This window comes from Coenobita brevimanus, chromosome 61 (assembly GCF_032717465.1).
Source record: "Coenobita brevimanus isolate Jiangsu-jjx chromosome 61, ASM3271746v2, whole genome shotgun sequence".
Taxonomy (NCBI): domain Eukaryota; kingdom Metazoa; phylum Arthropoda; class Malacostraca; order Decapoda; family Coenobitidae; genus Coenobita; species Coenobita brevimanus.
In genome coordinates, this window is record NC_137014.1 from 44,917,765 (window position 1) to 44,935,123 (window position 17,359).

Below are 17,359 nucleotides of genomic sequence, written 5' to 3' on the forward strand. Positions count from 1 at the left end.
ATAAAATACTGTATACACCAAAATATGATGGAGGTCGCTGTTTTGAATAGTTCTACACTGTCTGTCTGTATATCTGTAGCCAGACGCCTTAATCCCATAAGGGGTGAACACTAACAGATCGCCACCATGTCGCCCTGTCCTCTGCCATTTCACTGCCCTCCCACTTATTCACACTCTCCCTCTCTCATATACCTCTCCACCCCTCCATCTCATCCTCGGTTTCCCCCTCCCTCCCCCTTAACTCCCTATTCCAAAAAAGGAGGATGGTGGACTGTAGAAGAAAGGTAACTTTTGGTTTTCCATCCGTATGGACTTGGGACCGTTGCCAGAAAAAAAAGAAAGAAAAAGAAACATTCGGACACTTACCAGAGAGTGGAGGAATATGGTTGGTATTGCCGTATTTTGTCAGCTGGGTGGTAGTAATGTGGCTTTCTTCTCTCCCTTGCCCCTCTCTTTAGGCTGTTTCCACAGCAGAGTCAGCTCACACACACAGTAGTCCTTTCCATCAAAACCTTGACAAAGTTTACTTGGTAAAAAACCTTGACAAAGTTTACTTGGTAATAGGCCTAATGCTGTGATGTGGAGAAGTAGATTGAGGTGGTCTGGGCATGTGGAGAGGATGGGGATGACAACTGGGTGCTGAAAGTGAGAAGTGTTAACATCAGGCTGCGGTAGGTAGACTGAAAAAGACCTGGGACGAGGCCACCGAGTGTGACCTCAGGGATAAGGGACTGAACTGGGAGGCTGCCAGAGATGGAAAGCCGCCAATAGGTGACCAATGCCGACGCATGCAAGCATGTTGGAGCTTTTCAAAATGAAGCTAAAAACAAAACGATTCAGACACATACCGCACCAGAGAGTAAAGGGGGGTGGTGGGGTTAACTTCCACCAAAGTTTCAGTTTTGCTGGGGATTCTCCTTCATCTCCCCTTCCCCCTCTCTCTAGGCAGTTTCCACAGCCGGCAATCAACTCATGTTCGAAAATATACTACATATTAGTCCTTTTCGTCTGAGCCTTGATTAATTTACGTGGTAATAAAAGTACAGTCCTGTTCAACCCGGCAGATCTATCTCCCGTTAATATCAGTGTTACTACATGAAGGCGTCCCTCTCCAGCATCAAAATTGTGAAGCCGATCTGTTGTGGACTGAAGTTTACCAGCCTTGAGCATGCCTAGAGTTTGTATCACCGTCCTTAAAAGTCACAGGAAAATACAACCTAATACCATTACATTCCCCAGCATTCCTGTAATAGGTTGAAGTACTCACACCAATGTAAGTGCATACAGATAACAAAAACTGGAAAAAACAAAAAACAAATGAGAGACATGTCTCACCTGCAATACAAGTGCTTCCAGCGTGGAAAATTGTAATTTTCAAGACATGCTCTTAATTTCTTTCAAGATCAGTAAAAAATGTTCAAGGAATATTAGAAATCAAGTCATTAGCAACATAATTTCTTAATTTTCTATTGTTATGCCCTTAATCATGGAAATGCGAGGGTCATACTCTGCTGTATGAAAGAAAACATTGTAAATCAGGGCATACTAAGGGAATTTTATTGGCTGTTAAGTAGTTATAAACTTCCTGAAATCTGTATGAAAAATAAAATATATTCATAACTAGGATAATTGGTAATTATTTAAATATAAGGTAAATGGTGCATCCGTAAGTGAAGTGTAGAGGATTTGTAGTTATTGGGTAAATGTAAATGTTTCTGATCCCAAAATATACAAAAATAATTTCTTAATTAGCAGAAATAGTGATGAACTGATAACTAAAGGGTGATTAATCATTATTACTATTTAACCTCCAAGTTAATTTGGATCATAGCTAGGGTAGAATAGACACTGCGGTTTATTTTATGAAAGAAAATTTACAGCCATGCATCTTCCTTTTCACTCTCTCAATAACTGTAGAGCATTATTGCGCCTTCTTTTTGCACCGTACTGAGAAATTAATTGTAGCCTATGTTCAGCAGCGTTGGTCTTGTATGATATCTTCAATGATTGCTCCTGGGGGGCTCTAAGAGAAACAACACTCCTTACGTTGCCAGGGGATGCCAGCTAGTATAAACTGAATTGAAATATTTATTGTTATAAACTGTATAATCTCTGTCTCTCTCTCTCTCTCTCTCTCTCCAGTATTGAAGGGTTATTGTTGCTTTTAATCTTTTTTCATAATTTCACATGTTTTCAGTTATTCCTTTCAAGCTTTCAAATTTGTTAATATGATGCATATTCCTAGTCCTTCCTGGAGAAAAAAAAAACGAATAAGACAATATTTATAAACATAAATAATAGTTTGACGCTTGACATTTGAGGATTGTTGACATTATAGGCTGAATCCGGATACATGTCAAACCTATGCCAGAGCACTTTTTAGTAATTATCTATCGAATTTGTAGTAAGGAGTGCATTTAATTACGATTTCCATTAGTTTAGCATTTTGTTTCTCCTGTTTAATTATGAATCAGGCTTTTGCATAAGATATTAATGTCATAGATTTCACAGGATTGGGGTTGACGAACGCTGTAGTGTCAGTAGCTGCTGCCGCCAGGGGCCACAGGATAGTGATATCATACCTTCTGCACCAAAACATCCCTTATTTGCTCAGCCTGTGTTGCGTTGGCCATGGACGGACACGTGAATATTGACAGGGATGATAAATTGGTGGTGGCCGAGGAGAAAGGGAGTAAAAATGGGAAGAAGAAGAGGAGATCACAGACTCAAGAGGATGGAGGGAGTCAACCACCCACACTAAACATAGCCCCAGGAGCAGAGGTATTAAATCGTTTAATTAAATGGGGCCTCCCATGTTGTCCAATCAACTAGTTTTTGCCACGGCTGAGAGTAGTTAGGTGTTCATGTACAAAATATGTAGAGCTTCGTATTGTCTGGTAAGCTTTGTGCAGGTTTTGTGATGAGTTTGAGGAAGTGTTTCATGGATGAGCAATATATTTCAGTTCATAGAAAATTTTCGACAATTCGCCAGGATGCATCGTGTTTTTGCCATGACTGAGGATGTTAATGGTTAATCTGCAAAATATCTAGAGCTCTAGAGTACTTGGTAACCTTTGTGCAAGTTTGTGGTGTTTGAGGAAGTATTTCATATCTGAGCAGTATAGTTCAGTTTATAGCAAAATTTCTAGAATAAGCAGGACTACAACTAGTGCTATGGTGTAGTTATTGTAGAAGTATTACCAGCCATGGACCTCATTATTGAAAATAGCAAAAGAATTTTGAGAAGAACTACAGTACAGGTATTTTCCTTCTTGGTTACACATTGTTGTTGTTGTTGTTGGGTAACCCTGGTGTGGTATGCACAAGGTTCCCCTATGCAGAAAGTTTGCACATACTTCCTGTAGATGGCTTTTGCATGTAGAATTTTCCCTATGCATTCGGAAACATTATTGAAAATTATTAAAGTAGCATAAACATGAGTGCACTCGTTGGGTACCGTACTGGTATAACATCATGCCTGGCATAGTGGTGGTTTGTACACAAGCACAGTATCAGCACCTCTCACCAATCTACCTAACCTAGCACAGGAGAAGGTAAGCTATTTCCTAGATGCGAATGCCAATCATTTGATGCCTGAATAGCCACGGCTGGTCAGTCACAAGTGGAAACAAAACCTCTCAGAGTAATCACATTATTAAAAGAAACATTGTTGAAATACTGATATGTTGATGGTTGTTAAGATTTATATTAACCTGTTAGCCCCTTTGGGGCTAAGATGTGAATGAATGTGTTTAAATGGATGAGTAAATGGAGAGTGTGTCGTCCTGTCTCGGCTACCTCCCTTTCCTTGGGGGAAGCAGCCTAGGTATATAGATAGATAGATAGTTACTGTAATTTTGTGTAAAAGTGGAAAAACATTGAGTAAGGAGTAAACATGTATAGTCGAGTGGAAACACGTTTAGTATTAAAAAAAATATATATGCATACGATAACTGAGTACTGGGATGAAACTGTATTAAAAAAAAAGTCATGGCATCCTTATTTTTCTTTCTGTATATGCCGTAACACCAATACTATATCATAAACCGGTATATTTAGTTTTTGTGCAGGGAGTAAAGCATTCAGAAAAGCTGTATATGTGAAGGATGTTGTAACTAGGGAAACGTAGGTAGTGTGCGGATGATGATGATAGATTCCGAGACAATGCCAAATTTTTCGTTTAGAAATGGGATGAGGATGATGATGGTGGTGGTGGTGGTGGTGGTGGTGGTGTGGTGGTGGTGGATCCTCCTCCGGGCAAAAATGGTGCAATGTATTACTGCACTCTTGGAAACCCTACCTCATATTGTTTGAAGAAATAATTTTTTAGGGAAATATGGCTCAGATGATGCTGGTCTTCCTCAGGGCGCCAGTAGTGAGATGCAGGATTCCGAGACATCCTACCCTGGCAGCCTCACACGGGAAGGCGGGTCAGCAGGACTGGTGAGGCGGATTCCACGCGGGGCTGAGGGTGGGGGCGGGGGTGGGAATGGGGGGGTTCGACCTGACCCTCACAACCTTGACCCCAACATGACCTCATCAGCCAGGGAGGAACAGGTACGGTACCCAATCCTTATTATACAATAGTACAGTAGCTAGTTGTAGTAGTGGCCATAAAAGTACTGTAGTAATAGTTGTACATATATTTGCAACCTCATGCCAGTCTGAACATGAATTCAGTGGACAGTAGGGTTAAATTTTCCTCCTCATGCAGTTCACCATCCTCCTTTTGGGGGGATAGGGAGAGAGCTGAGGATTGTTTGTGTAACTGTGCAGCAAAGCAGCTCAGTTATATCAGTGCCACCTCATGAAGCTTTCACTCAGCACTAGTTGGAACGGTATATTGGGGAAAACTGGCTAATTAGCCTGATGTGTAATAGTGGAATGTAAAACTGTCAGTATTTTGCAGTTAACCAAGACAAGAGTAGCAAAATGAATGTAGCTTTATAAGACAAGAAAATGATAACTTACTGTAACCTGTTTTATTGGCATAGGAAACTGCCCAGTGCCTCTTGTGCTATTAGGTATTTTCCATCTTACATCTTACTTTCTCTGATACAGGCTGAACCCCAACACCAGGGCCCCATTAGAAGTAGTCAGACCTCATTTTATTGGCTGAATATTTCACCATGCACGGGATCCTTGACAGAGGCCCAAAAGGCATGGGGAGTGGGTGGGTGAGTTAGGGAGGATGAGGCTGTAAAAGAGGAGGAGCAAGAATGAACTCCTAAAGACTCGCAGGATTCAAGTGTTTTATCACTTTGAATATGAACTTAACCGTATCTTTTCCCACTCGGCAGGATCTCCGACAGAGGCAGATGAGGCGCGGGGAGTGGGTAGAGGGGGAGGTTGGGGAGGATGAGGATGAGGAAGAGGAAGAGCTGAAGTATGGAGCCCAACATGTGATAAAGCTCTTCATCCCAGTTTCCTTGTGTATGTTGGTGGTGGTAGCAACAGTTTCATCAGTCACTTTCTACACAGAGCAGGGAACTTACCTGTGAGCAATCATCTTATTTTAGTATATTCGTGCTGCCGGCTGATGCTTTTGTCTTGCTTTGTATATCTTGTCAATAAATAGCCAGTATTTTATTTTGCTGACAGCAGATGCATTAATCACAGTATTTTTTCCTGAGATACCAACAGATGTTTTATTTCTGCTGATGATATGTCTCAGGATACTTTGTGTGTGTGTGTGTGTGTGTGTGTGTGTGTGTGTGTGTGTGTGTGTGTGTGATTGTTTTACCATTAGTGAAATTACATACAGTTTGGGGAACAGATGACTCAGCAAAATTGTCCATATTTTTTTTTGTGTGTGTGTATGTGTGGCAGAATTCCAGAGAAACATTTTCATACCTCGTACGATGTAAACAAGCCATTAATGACCGAGTTGCACCAAAGCAAAAATTCAGACACTGTAGATCCCGCTTTCTCACAACTTTCATTTGGTGTCTTCATCCCTTCAGTGCTAAATGCCTCATTATTGCTACCACCAAGCAGTTTTTTTTAGCTTTATATCTTAATTAGGTCACTTACCTATGAGTATTCCTTTTTTAAACACTTTATGCAATTGCTAAATTAGTTTATTTGACTTAGTCTCTTCCAGAGCACCATCCTATGGTCTTTTTTTTTTCTGTTTTAATATAAGTTTATTCGTTTAATAAGTGGTGACAGTTTGAACTTCATGCATCATAAATGTACTGTAGGCATGATAGTGAAAAGATGTAAAAAAAAATATAAGGTGGACTTCTTGTATTAGTAATTTACAATAGACTGAGTGTATTCTAAGTAGCTTTGAAGATTTCTTGGCGATTTATTCTGTGATTTATTTTATGTACTACACCCCAGTATTCTCTTGTATGTTGAAGATGCTGATATTAAGATGAATATAGATAGCATATAAAAGAAAACTAAGGTTTGATATGCTAAATAAATAGTTGTGGAAGAGGTACTGCAAATTCTCATATGCAAACTAGAATATGGCCCTTAATAGCAAAGAGAATTATAGTGATAGCAGAGAGAATGCCCAAGAGGATAGCTTTCCCCATGTAATAGTGATGATGATGTGTACATGTATGATACTTGTTCTTTCAGTTTGTACACACCATTCCATGAACAGTCTCAGAGTGTGGGAGACAAGCTTTATGATGCTGTAAGGAATGCGCTAATTCTCTTGGGAGTGGTAATTGCTCTCACCATTGTACTCATCATCCTCTACAAGAAACGCTGCTACAAGGTGAGACAGACCTTATGTGATTCAGAAGGAGAGAATGAAGGAGTATATGTGTAAGAATGAAGGAAGACGAGTGCTTGACAGGGTAAGAGAGGTATGTGATGATCAAGTAGCCCTGAGGCATGTCTTTCATGGCCATATCCTGTCAGGTAGTTCCCAGGGAGCAAGGCACAGACAAATTATATTAAGTTTGAAGAATTGTGTGTGTCATTTCCCTGGATATACTCTTGATAGTTCTGCCACTTACATATTATGTCTGTCTTTATTTATGAGTGTTGAGATACTTTGAGATGATGTGGCCATGTGGAGAAGATGGAGAATTAGAGACAGACTAGAAGAGTGTATGTGAATGAAGTGGAGAGGGAGACCAAGGATGGGATGGAGAAATGGAGTGGAGAGAGTATAAGAGAGATGTGGGGTGTGCATGAGGGGGAGGGGAGCCAAGTGACAGGGCAGGGCAATGTGGATGCAGTTTGGTAGTGGCCACCCCATACAGAATTAAGGTGCCTTGCATAAGGTAGATTTTTAAATTCTACATCAGCCCCTCCCTGGGTGATAAAAGGCTCAGGACAATGATGGTATACTTCATTAGGATTGCTTACAAACTTCTGGTTTGGGACACATTGTATTCTGAATTATATATATCTGTGTTTTGGGGGGATTATGATAATGCTGTTGTACTTTTCATTACAGATCATCCATGCATGGTTGCTCATGTCATCACTGATGCTACTCTTCATCTTCACTATATTGTATTTGATGTAAGTTTCAGAAGCTCTTCCTGTCATTAGTGTGCTCAGGGAAGCATTTATTTTCCTACTTTACATTAGGGAGTTATTGTGAGGGTACAGCATCAGACAGGAAAGTGATGAATGTGCTCTAATTGTAAGGTCTATGCTGGAATAGAAGGTGAAATTGGGAAATTTCTCCATGATTGTACAATATATTTCATATGTATTTCAAATAGGATCAGATGATGGATAGATGGATATATATCTAACCCCTCCAAGTCATGTAGCCCCTCCATAGCCAGATAATACTGTTTGGGAGGGTACCAGTAGCAAGAATAACGAAAACTTATTTCAGATTCAGGGGTTAATTGATCCCTTCTCACTCTTATCTACAGGGAGTTGCTGCGAGGGTACAACATAGGGATGGACTGGATCACGGTTGGCATTAGCGTGTGGAATTTCGGAGTGGTGGGTATGGTCAGCATCCACTGGCAGGGTCCACTTCGGCTCCAGCAGGCCTACCTCATCTTCATTGCGTCGCTCATGTCTCTCATGTTCATAAAGTACCTTCCAGAGTACACGCTTTGGATGGTGCTTGCTGTCATCTCTATTTGGGGTAAGTCTATGCCTTTACCGAATGCTTTCTGGCATGGACAGTTCTGGGCAAGAGTTGTCCATTGCTGTAGCCAGTGAAAAATTGCTGCCTGCATCCCTTTAGGTCACTTGAATGGGTTACAGTGATGCAAACTCATGCCTGTAGACACCCTCACCAGCAGTCATTTGCTTTGAAGATGGTTTGACAGTGAATGTAAAACACACCTTGCGCATATACTGATGGTCCTGATGTTATGTCAAGGATGATGATCCAAAATATCACAACCTTCTATATGCATTTGGTGAACTGGCAGATCAGCTTCATAGGTATCAGTGAAACTTTAAGTGGCAACATTTTTGTAATTTACTGAGGAAATAACAGCAATAAAAGAACATAAAGAAGATGAGTAACATATAATGAGGACTTGCCTAGTAGTACAGTTGCCTGCCCATGTCAGGCATGTGAAAGGTGGCTGCTACTATTCATAAATACAAGAGCAGATTTCTTGGTACCACAGTGCCAGTATTATTATTTAAGTGGAAGAATCTAGCCCTGGGCTCCTACATTCCTCATGGGGCAGCACTGGATTAGATGATGGACGGATGGATGGAAGAATTACTGCCCACATTGGAGCCTTTATAATTGAAACGAAGTGAAGATGCAACTTTTTAAGCGTTGATTTTGTCTTCTTTCAGATTTGGTGGCAGTGTTGTGTCCGAATGGTCCTTTGAGGATCTTGGTAGAAACTGCACAGGAGAGGAATGAACCTATATTTCCTGCTCTCATCTACTCATGTAAGGCATAGTAACTTGTATCTTTTTAGTTCTTGGCTTCAGTGTGAGCCTCTTCTGTTCAATTTTTAAAGGTTCCCGGTGGTGGTTGCGGGAAAGAAATGAACCTATATTTCCTTTTCTCATCGTTACATGTGAAGTCGTACAAGAGTTTATCTTCTTGCTAATTGGAATGACGGTAATATGGATCTGTTCTCTCTCCCTGTCATATTTTTTTTCTTTTAAGTTTGATTAGGTCATTGGCTTTTCTACTGTGTGAGGCATAATACTAAATTGTATCTGTGTACTAATGAGAATTAAAATGGATTTTTTTTTTTTAAAGATACAGTACCATACACTAGTTTAGATTATCGCCTTGTAGAATTGGCCACACGAGTGCTGGGCTACAATCAAGTTCAAAATATCAACATTGATAATTTTCATAGTTTCAGCATAAATTGTGTGTAAACTAGATAAATAACGTATGAAAATGGCTTTGGCTTAATATCAAGTAGCTACTTGCTGATCAATGTTATGCTGCAGTTTAGCCATAAATAAGGAAACTAATTACCAGTTTTTCAAACTGTGAAACATGGGTGAGCTTTGATGTTGTACTTTTCTTATTGACATCCAAGTGAAAGCATATCATTTTTCAGCAGGTTACTGATATTATGTCAAAGCTATTTTCATGTGATGTATTTCTGTTTTAAGTGAGATTTATGCTCATACTATGAAAATTTTCCACTTCTGTGTAGCAAAGCACTTGAAAGTGGCCATTTAAATGTCCTTTAGGAGAGAGTGACAATTTTGCCATTTTCTTACTTTCTCTTTCCCTCTTTTCTGAATCATACATTACCCCATCCTGATGTGGAGAAAATATGTTGTCATGATAATGATGATCTATCTTTCTATCTGTTGCTGGACGCCTTAATCCCATAAGGGGTGGCCACAAACAAATCGCCTCCACATCGCCTTGTCCCCTGCCATTTCACTGCCCTGCTCCCAACTCACACCCTCCTCTCTCCTATACCTCTCCATTCCATCCCTCCATCTCATTCTTGGCCTTGTCCTCGCTCACATACATGCTCCTCGTTACTCTGTCACTCTCCATCCTCTCCATGTGGCCAAATCACCTCACTGTATGTCTCCTAACACTTCGTAGCACATCCACATCCACACCACAACACACCTGCACTTCCTCATTTGTCAGTCTGTCTCTCCATGTAACTTTACGTGCTCCCCTCAAGTACCTCATTTCTACTGCTCTCACTCTTGACTTGTGTCCTTCCAACAAGGTCCAGGCTTTACTTCCATACGTTAGAGTTGGTATCACAAGACCGTCATTCAGCAACTTCTTTACTTCCGTGCTCACTTCCCGGTTTCTTATCACTGCTTTCAAAGAACCAGCAACCTTTCTTCCCTGTTTTGCCCTTTCAAGCACTTCACCCACCAAACTCCCATCCTTACTCATCACACTACCCAAGTACTTAAATGCACTCACAGTTTCCATTTCTGTATCATTCAATGTCACTGTACGTCCAGTGACTTCATTTCTCTCAGAGACCATAACTTCACTCCTCCCCAAACCACAAAAATACATGATGAGATTCAGATTCAAGGGGTTGGTGGTGGTGATGATGATAGTGATTGTGATAATAATGTCTGTGTAGTAAGTGATGATGATGATGATGATTTGATGATGATGATGATATCATATACTCTCTTCACACAGCCAACATAATGTATAGCACACTGGGGACAGCAGACTCAGATGACACATCCACCACCGACAACGGAAGGGATTCAAGCAGAGATGATGGAGGAGCCAGGGGGACGGAGAGGGCAGGAGCAGAGAGAAACTGGAGTCAGGCTAATGGGTTTGTAGGGGACGGAGATGCTGGCTTTACACAGGAATGGGCACAGCAGGCAGACCAGCGGGCAGTTAGAAGGAGAGAACAGGTGTGTGTGGGTGAAGTTGAGTATGTGTTTATTTAGTCAGTTGTAGTATACCAGATTCAAACTATGCTCATGTTGTCCTGTGTTAATCCCCTACTGTATAGTACCAGTTGTACAAAAGAAGCTGTAATATTTTGGAACACATCTCAGACCTATGACTGTCCTTCCTTACTCCAGATCCTTCGTATTTCTCTTGTTTTTCTTAGTATGTCCACTCTGCACCCCCCACACACATTGTGAAGCAGTCCCATTTTCACTGCCTACTCACTTGACTTTTCACATACAGTACATACCTTACCAAATGCTTATACTCATATGTTAATATGGACAGTATTGCACTTCCATTCAGTCCTATTGCAGCCTTCATACATAAACCTCTTGTTTTGCATTGAGGCCTTCATGGCAACTGATACCATGCTTTCCTGAGCCTCTACGCACTTGCTAAACTAGCCAGCTGTGTTAAAATGAGTTGGAATCTCAGTTCTGAACAGCTGAGTGTAAAGGAGGAGTGGAAAGTAGTTATCTGAGAGGAGTGTGGGGAGTTGTAGAGACACAGACAGATGAGGAAGTGATGGTAAGTATGGTTTTGCCTGAAAACATTGAGGAGTCCTTTGAGATAGTTGGCCCGTTGGACTGAAGGGAGAGTAAGAATTCTCTGGGAGGACGTGAGTGAGTGAGGTGTGGGGAGAAGGAGACTGAGGATGTGGTGGAGAGCTATATGAATGGGAATGATGTAAGATGGAATGAGGGCACCCTAAGTAGATATATGGATAAGTAGTTAAAGTAAGTAGATAATAGATAGTTATTTTGGTAGATAGATAGAAGGTAGGTTGATAGATGATAACTAGACATAGCTTGATACTGTACATAGGTTGGTGATCAATAGATATAGTGTACTGTACCTTTCACTGTTGTCTCTATGGGTTGGTGATAGATAGATATCCTGTGTCCCTCACTGTTGTCTCCCAGATAGATAGACAGACAATAATTATATAGATATATGTAATGTACATTGTGGTAGGTGGGGAAGCTCACCATCCACTCACAAGATGTAGTGCTGCTCTCGGGTGTCTGCCCTTTCCTCTCTTCCATCCTTCTCTCCTTCTATCCTCTTCTGTCTTTCTTTCCTTCATTCTTTCCTTGTCCTTCTGCCTTCGGGTAACTTTACACTCCTGCTTCTGTCTTTCTTTCCTTCATTCTTTCCTTTTCCTTCTGCCTGTGGGTGACTCTACACTGAGTGACAAGCCAAATGGTTTCATGTACACCAGGAAACCGTATACTATGCTGGGTGGTAACCATATAACCAAATTTTGGCACCTGGTGGTTTAGTGGGTAATTATTTCGCTCCAGTCGGATTGAGCCGGTGAAGGTTTATGTCCAAGGGGTGGTCGGGGTTGATTGCTCATGTAATGCCACTCAGGGATGAGTGAAGCTGGTCACTCTCATCTTAAATGTCGAGACCAACTGCCTAGCCCCGGGCTCCTATGCTCCTCATGGGGCAATGTAGGATTAGATGATGGATGGATGGATGTAATGTACATATGGGTGTTTTCTGGTCCAGGTCAACAGTCACGTACGTCAACACCCGACTAATGTGGAGCCACCCCGTCCTCACCCCCGGGACCTCACCTCACAGGAAGAGGAGGAGGAGCGTGAGTATCCTTAACCCTCTAAGTATGGTGTCACATGTATCCTTAACCCACTCAGCGCAGAGTTACACTTGTCCTTAACGTACACACCTCACAGGAAGAGGAGGAGGAGGAGTGTTAATATCCTTAACCAACTCAGTATGGCGATGAACTTATCCATCACCCACTTAATATGGTGATGCACTTATCCTTCACCTACTCAATATGGTATCACACTTATCCTTAGCCCACTTAATATGGTGCCACACTTATCTGTAACCCACTCTGTATGGTGTCACATCTGTAACCACTCAGTATGGTGTCACATTATCCGTAACCCACTCAGTATGGTGTCGCACTTATTCCTCTTGATATAGTGATGCGCTTGATATCCATTCAGTTAAAGGACATACTTTTAATTATATTCTTGCTTTCTTCTGGCAGATTTTACTCTGCATAGGAGAAAGACTTTGAACTTGAGAAGGGGTACATAGTCTTTGTCAACCCTTTTACTTCCAGAGAGCCTTTAAAACTTGAGTAATCATCTGAAGGTAGCAAGAATGAAATATAAAATGTATTATTGTACTGAAGGACTTTAGTTCATTCTTGCTACTACCAGAAAATTTTTACTTTAGGGTTAAACTGGGTAATTTTCACCATTTTTGCTAAGTACAAACTGCCACATATGGAATATTGACACTTGTATTGCTTTATCTGTACATTCAGCCATTCTTCTAAGGACACGTATAATCGTTTTTGTAAAAAATTTGGCCATGTTACAGATTTTTAAAAAGTGTCTTGCGGCAAAATTACCCCTCCCAACGGGGTAATTTTGCTGAAACCTGTTAATAAACAAAAACATATCTTCCTGTCATTAAACTAAAAAATAAAATACTTACTAGCTTTTATTGTTATAATACCACACTACATATCATACATAATTGATTATAACTAGGTTTAGGTAGCCTAGGATACCTTACAGTAGGGCCTATGCCGTGTATTGGGTGAACTTAAACATTGATGGCTTCCATCACTGTTTCACTGATAGAGAAGTTGCTGATATGGTTGGAAGTTGGTTGGGGGGACTCCCATAGGACACCAAGGATGTCTGACACTAGTACACAGTGCTCATCCACTTTCTTGCAAACTTACGAGTATTTACGTGGCATTTTTTTTTCTGCTTGCTGGGTGACTCATGGGATAGGCTACCATTTGAATTCACCTCAAAATATCAAATTATTTTGTAATGATCTGAATCAGAGAGGAAAATGTTAATATGGCCTGAAACATGTAAATAATGGGTAATTAGATTTTTTTTTTTTTTCCGGTTTTTGTTGATGCAGTAAATGCTGAAATTTGTTTTGTAAACAATTTCCTTTCTCAGAGGCCTTTTTTTGCAAAGTGGATCAAAGCTTCACGACCTTGTTAGGTTAGCATTCCTTTAAAACCTAAGCCTGACAGAAGCCAAATCCATTCAGTAGTTTCGGAACTATGGGCCTTTGAATTTGAGTTATTGGGATCGCAGCGAAATTATCCCACAACAAAATTACCCCCTTTTACCTTGCTCATCTTAGACAACAGGGCAATGTGGATGCAGTTTATTTGTGGCTACCCCCTCCAGGATTAAAGCATCTGGCTGTAGTTAGATTTCTGAACTGAACAGTTACTCTACTCTAAAACTTAGTTGCTTTTTTTTGGACCGTACTCGCCCCATTACTGTATTTGGTAGGGTATAGAGTTAGGATGATGAGTTGTCCTACTTTTATATTTTCATATTCTTTTTTCTGGATCATACCAACCCACTGATCAGTGAGAAACAGGGATGGGATAATGGCGATGATGTGATAACAGGTGATGATATATGATGATGACACTGTAATGACTGTAGTAGCATTAGTAGTACCATTAATAGTAGTAGTAGTACCAGAAGTAGTAACAACCTTGGTCTGTCTAATTGAGCACACCCATTAACTGCAGGCAAGCATTGGCTCCTGCAGAACCATCGTGTGCAGTGAACTGATGTTGCCTTTCGGCAGACAGTTCCTCGTCACAATGAGGCACAGTGAAGAGTGTGGAGGGTTGGTTCCTGGATGGATGCTACATTTGCTTCTGTCCAACCAGTTAACAGGGGCACTATAATGGCTCCACATCGCCCCATTGTTTTGTTTTATGGTTACCACCCAGCATTGTAAATTGTTTCCTGGATTATAGGAAATTATTAGGTTTGTTATTCAGTGTAGATCACCTAAAGGCTGCACTGCATTGAGTGAATGATGGACACCCCCACCTACCACTGTGATCATGCAGTAAATGATGATTGTGATATTAGTTGATGATGATACCAGTTTATGGTGATGGTGCAGAAAAATGATGATGATGGTGAAGCTGTTGTTAATGTATCTTGATCATATGTCAGGGGGAGTGAAGCTGGGTCTTGGCGACTTCATCTTCTACTCAGTGCTGGTGGGGAAGGTGTCAGCATATGGCAACTGGAACACCACTCTTGCCTGCTTCATTGCCATTCTCATTGTGAGTGCCTGATTCCCTTGTAAAATCACAAATTTTGCTGGTAAGACCTTGGGATGGTAAAGAGATATTAATAACATTTTATTATTACCTGTGGAACTGATTTAACAGTTTCTCCTAATTTACACCATCATTTGTAAGGAAACAACTGTGATGTTTTGAGACACATCTTTGATTTATGGTGAGGGTTGCCAGTAAATGATTCTCTTATACCACTAGCTTATTCCATCTGTGGATGAGAAAAAAAGGTCAGCATGTTGATGATGATGTTTTCTCCATTTTTATTATTTACAGAAGTCATTTCATGGGTAACTGATAACCTGCTTTGCTTTACCTCCTCCTTAGTTGGGGAAAGAGGTCTTGTTGATGATGATGGTTACCAATAATCAACAGTAATTCTCTCCATTTTGCTCCCTACAGGGATTGTGTTTAACTCTCATAATGCTGGCCATATTCAAGAAAGCCCTGCCTGCCCTGCCCATCTCCATAACATTCGGCCTCATCTTCTACTTCTCGACTTCTCTCCTGGTGGTACCATTCACCGAAGAGCTGGCTATCCAGCAGGTCTACATATAGTACCGGCTCGCCCTCATGCCACACCACCCCCATCCTACATTAACCTCTTGAGCCCTGGAACTGCCTTTTTTCATATTGTTTCATATTGTACTCTCCATTTATGGGCAGTTTTTATTCAGCTTAGGATGGTCTTTTCAAATTTCCATTCACTGAGGAACTGGCCATTAAGGAGGTCTTTACATTGTAATGGCTCACCTTCACACCACACCACCCCTGCCCTGTGTTATTTGGTTTAGATTAGAGTTGGATTTACCCTTCTAGGGTTGTGTTCCTGTGGATTTTAGGAGCCTCTCTAATGCCTCTTTCTTAATTCCATTGCATCTTGTCATTATCACTCTGTGTATATTTATCTATCTTTTTGTGGTGAGTGTAAGTGAGCCTCGTATTAAACTAAGTCTCCTGTTATTTGTTAACTGGAGAAAATGGAAAAAAAAGTGATACTACCATAGGTCAAAGATACATTAAGGCTTGCATAACTTGTGTGTGTTTTGATATTTTATACTGTGATGGGAACAAGTAAGCCTCCTCATATATAACTGAGTCTCCACAAGAAATGAGATGTGAAGCAGATTTAGTATGCAGAGAACAATGTAAAAAAAAAAAAAAAAATCGAGTAATTTTGGTAATTTGCAATAAGCCGTTAATTTTTACATGATCGTCGAGTGGCACCAGGACAAAAGCTAACAATAATTATTAAACTTCCATACTGATTTTGCATTTTACTGGAGTGAAACTTATAAAAGCAAATGATATTACAGTATTATTATTATTATTATTATTATCATTATTATTATTATTATTATTATTATTATTATTATTATTATTATTATTATTATTATTATTGTTGTTGTTGTTGTTGGCTGATGTACTGTTTTTATTTGGATCGCTCATTGCGCCTTCTCAAGTTGACCCAATATTGACGACCTCAGAACAGTTATAGAGAAGTTTCATCTTGAGACTCTTACTTGTTAATGATACAGTAAGTCTTCGTTATGTGTTGCCTTTATTATATCCTTTTATCATTTGGAGTTCAGTCCTTAATAAAATTTTACAACATCTGTTAAGGTTCCATTGCTACTTATAACTTTCCCCCGTTTGCAGTACTATTTGTTTAAGAGAAGTAGTGGTAGTTTGGAACAGATCAGTAACATATACCAAGGACTTATTGTACTGGTAATCATCTAATGTGCTGTAAATATTGGCAGACATACCTGACAGATTTGGAGAAATTGAAGCATCAGTTACAAGACAAGAAGTAAAGTGTATAAAGATCCAGGGTTTACCAGAAGTGTCTACAGTGTTCGAGGAACCCCCTCACTGGGCGGAGCAATGCAGGGAATATATCAGTCTGTTTGTCTCTCAGTCTATCAATCTATCTATATCTGTCTACAGACTCCTTAATCCCATAAAGGGTGGCCACAAACAGATCACCTGCATGTCACTCCTCTCCTCTCCCATCAGGCTGGCATCTCCAACCCACACCTCTTTCTCGTATATCTCCACCCCATCTGTTCATCTCATTCTGTCTCCTTCCCCCCCCCCCTCCCTCCATCCCACTCATATACTCTTCTAGTCAGTCTCTCATTCTCCATCCCCTCTGTTGCACAACAGAAAATAAAGTCCTTGGCTTGTAAATGGTGTTTGAATTTCTTGAAACCAGTGTGCTGTTTGGTATCTCAGCACCAACAAATATTTGTAACAAAACACATGCCATTCAATTAGCTTTTGTTTAATAGTCTTTTGATAGGAATTGACTCTATCCATTCAAGCTGCTTGAAGTTTTTTTTAAATAAAAGAAAAAATGCAAAAAAGTGTATATAATGAAGTTGTATGATAAGGCATTTGAG

The 17,359-nt window shown here is 40.4% G+C and overlaps 1 protein-coding gene across 1 annotated transcript; it reads left to right on the forward strand.

The window, feature by feature from the left end:
- The first annotated feature begins 2,628 nt into the window (after positions 1-2,628).
- Positions 2,629-16,121, forward strand: Psn (presenilin). The gene is made up of 11 exons (XM_080275377.1): positions 2,629-2,781; positions 4,366-4,557; positions 5,301-5,497; positions 6,592-6,733; positions 7,424-7,491; positions 7,857-8,077; positions 8,752-8,850; positions 10,559-10,785; positions 12,344-12,434; positions 14,827-14,939; positions 15,357-16,121. The coding sequence occupies exons 1-11, from the start codon at positions 2,632-2,634 to the stop codon at positions 15,510-15,512; spliced, it is 1,656 nt and encodes a 551-aa protein (XP_080131503.1). The 5' UTR covers positions 2,629-2,631; the 3' UTR covers positions 15,513-16,121.
- Positions 16,122-17,359: the final 1,238 nt, after the last annotated feature.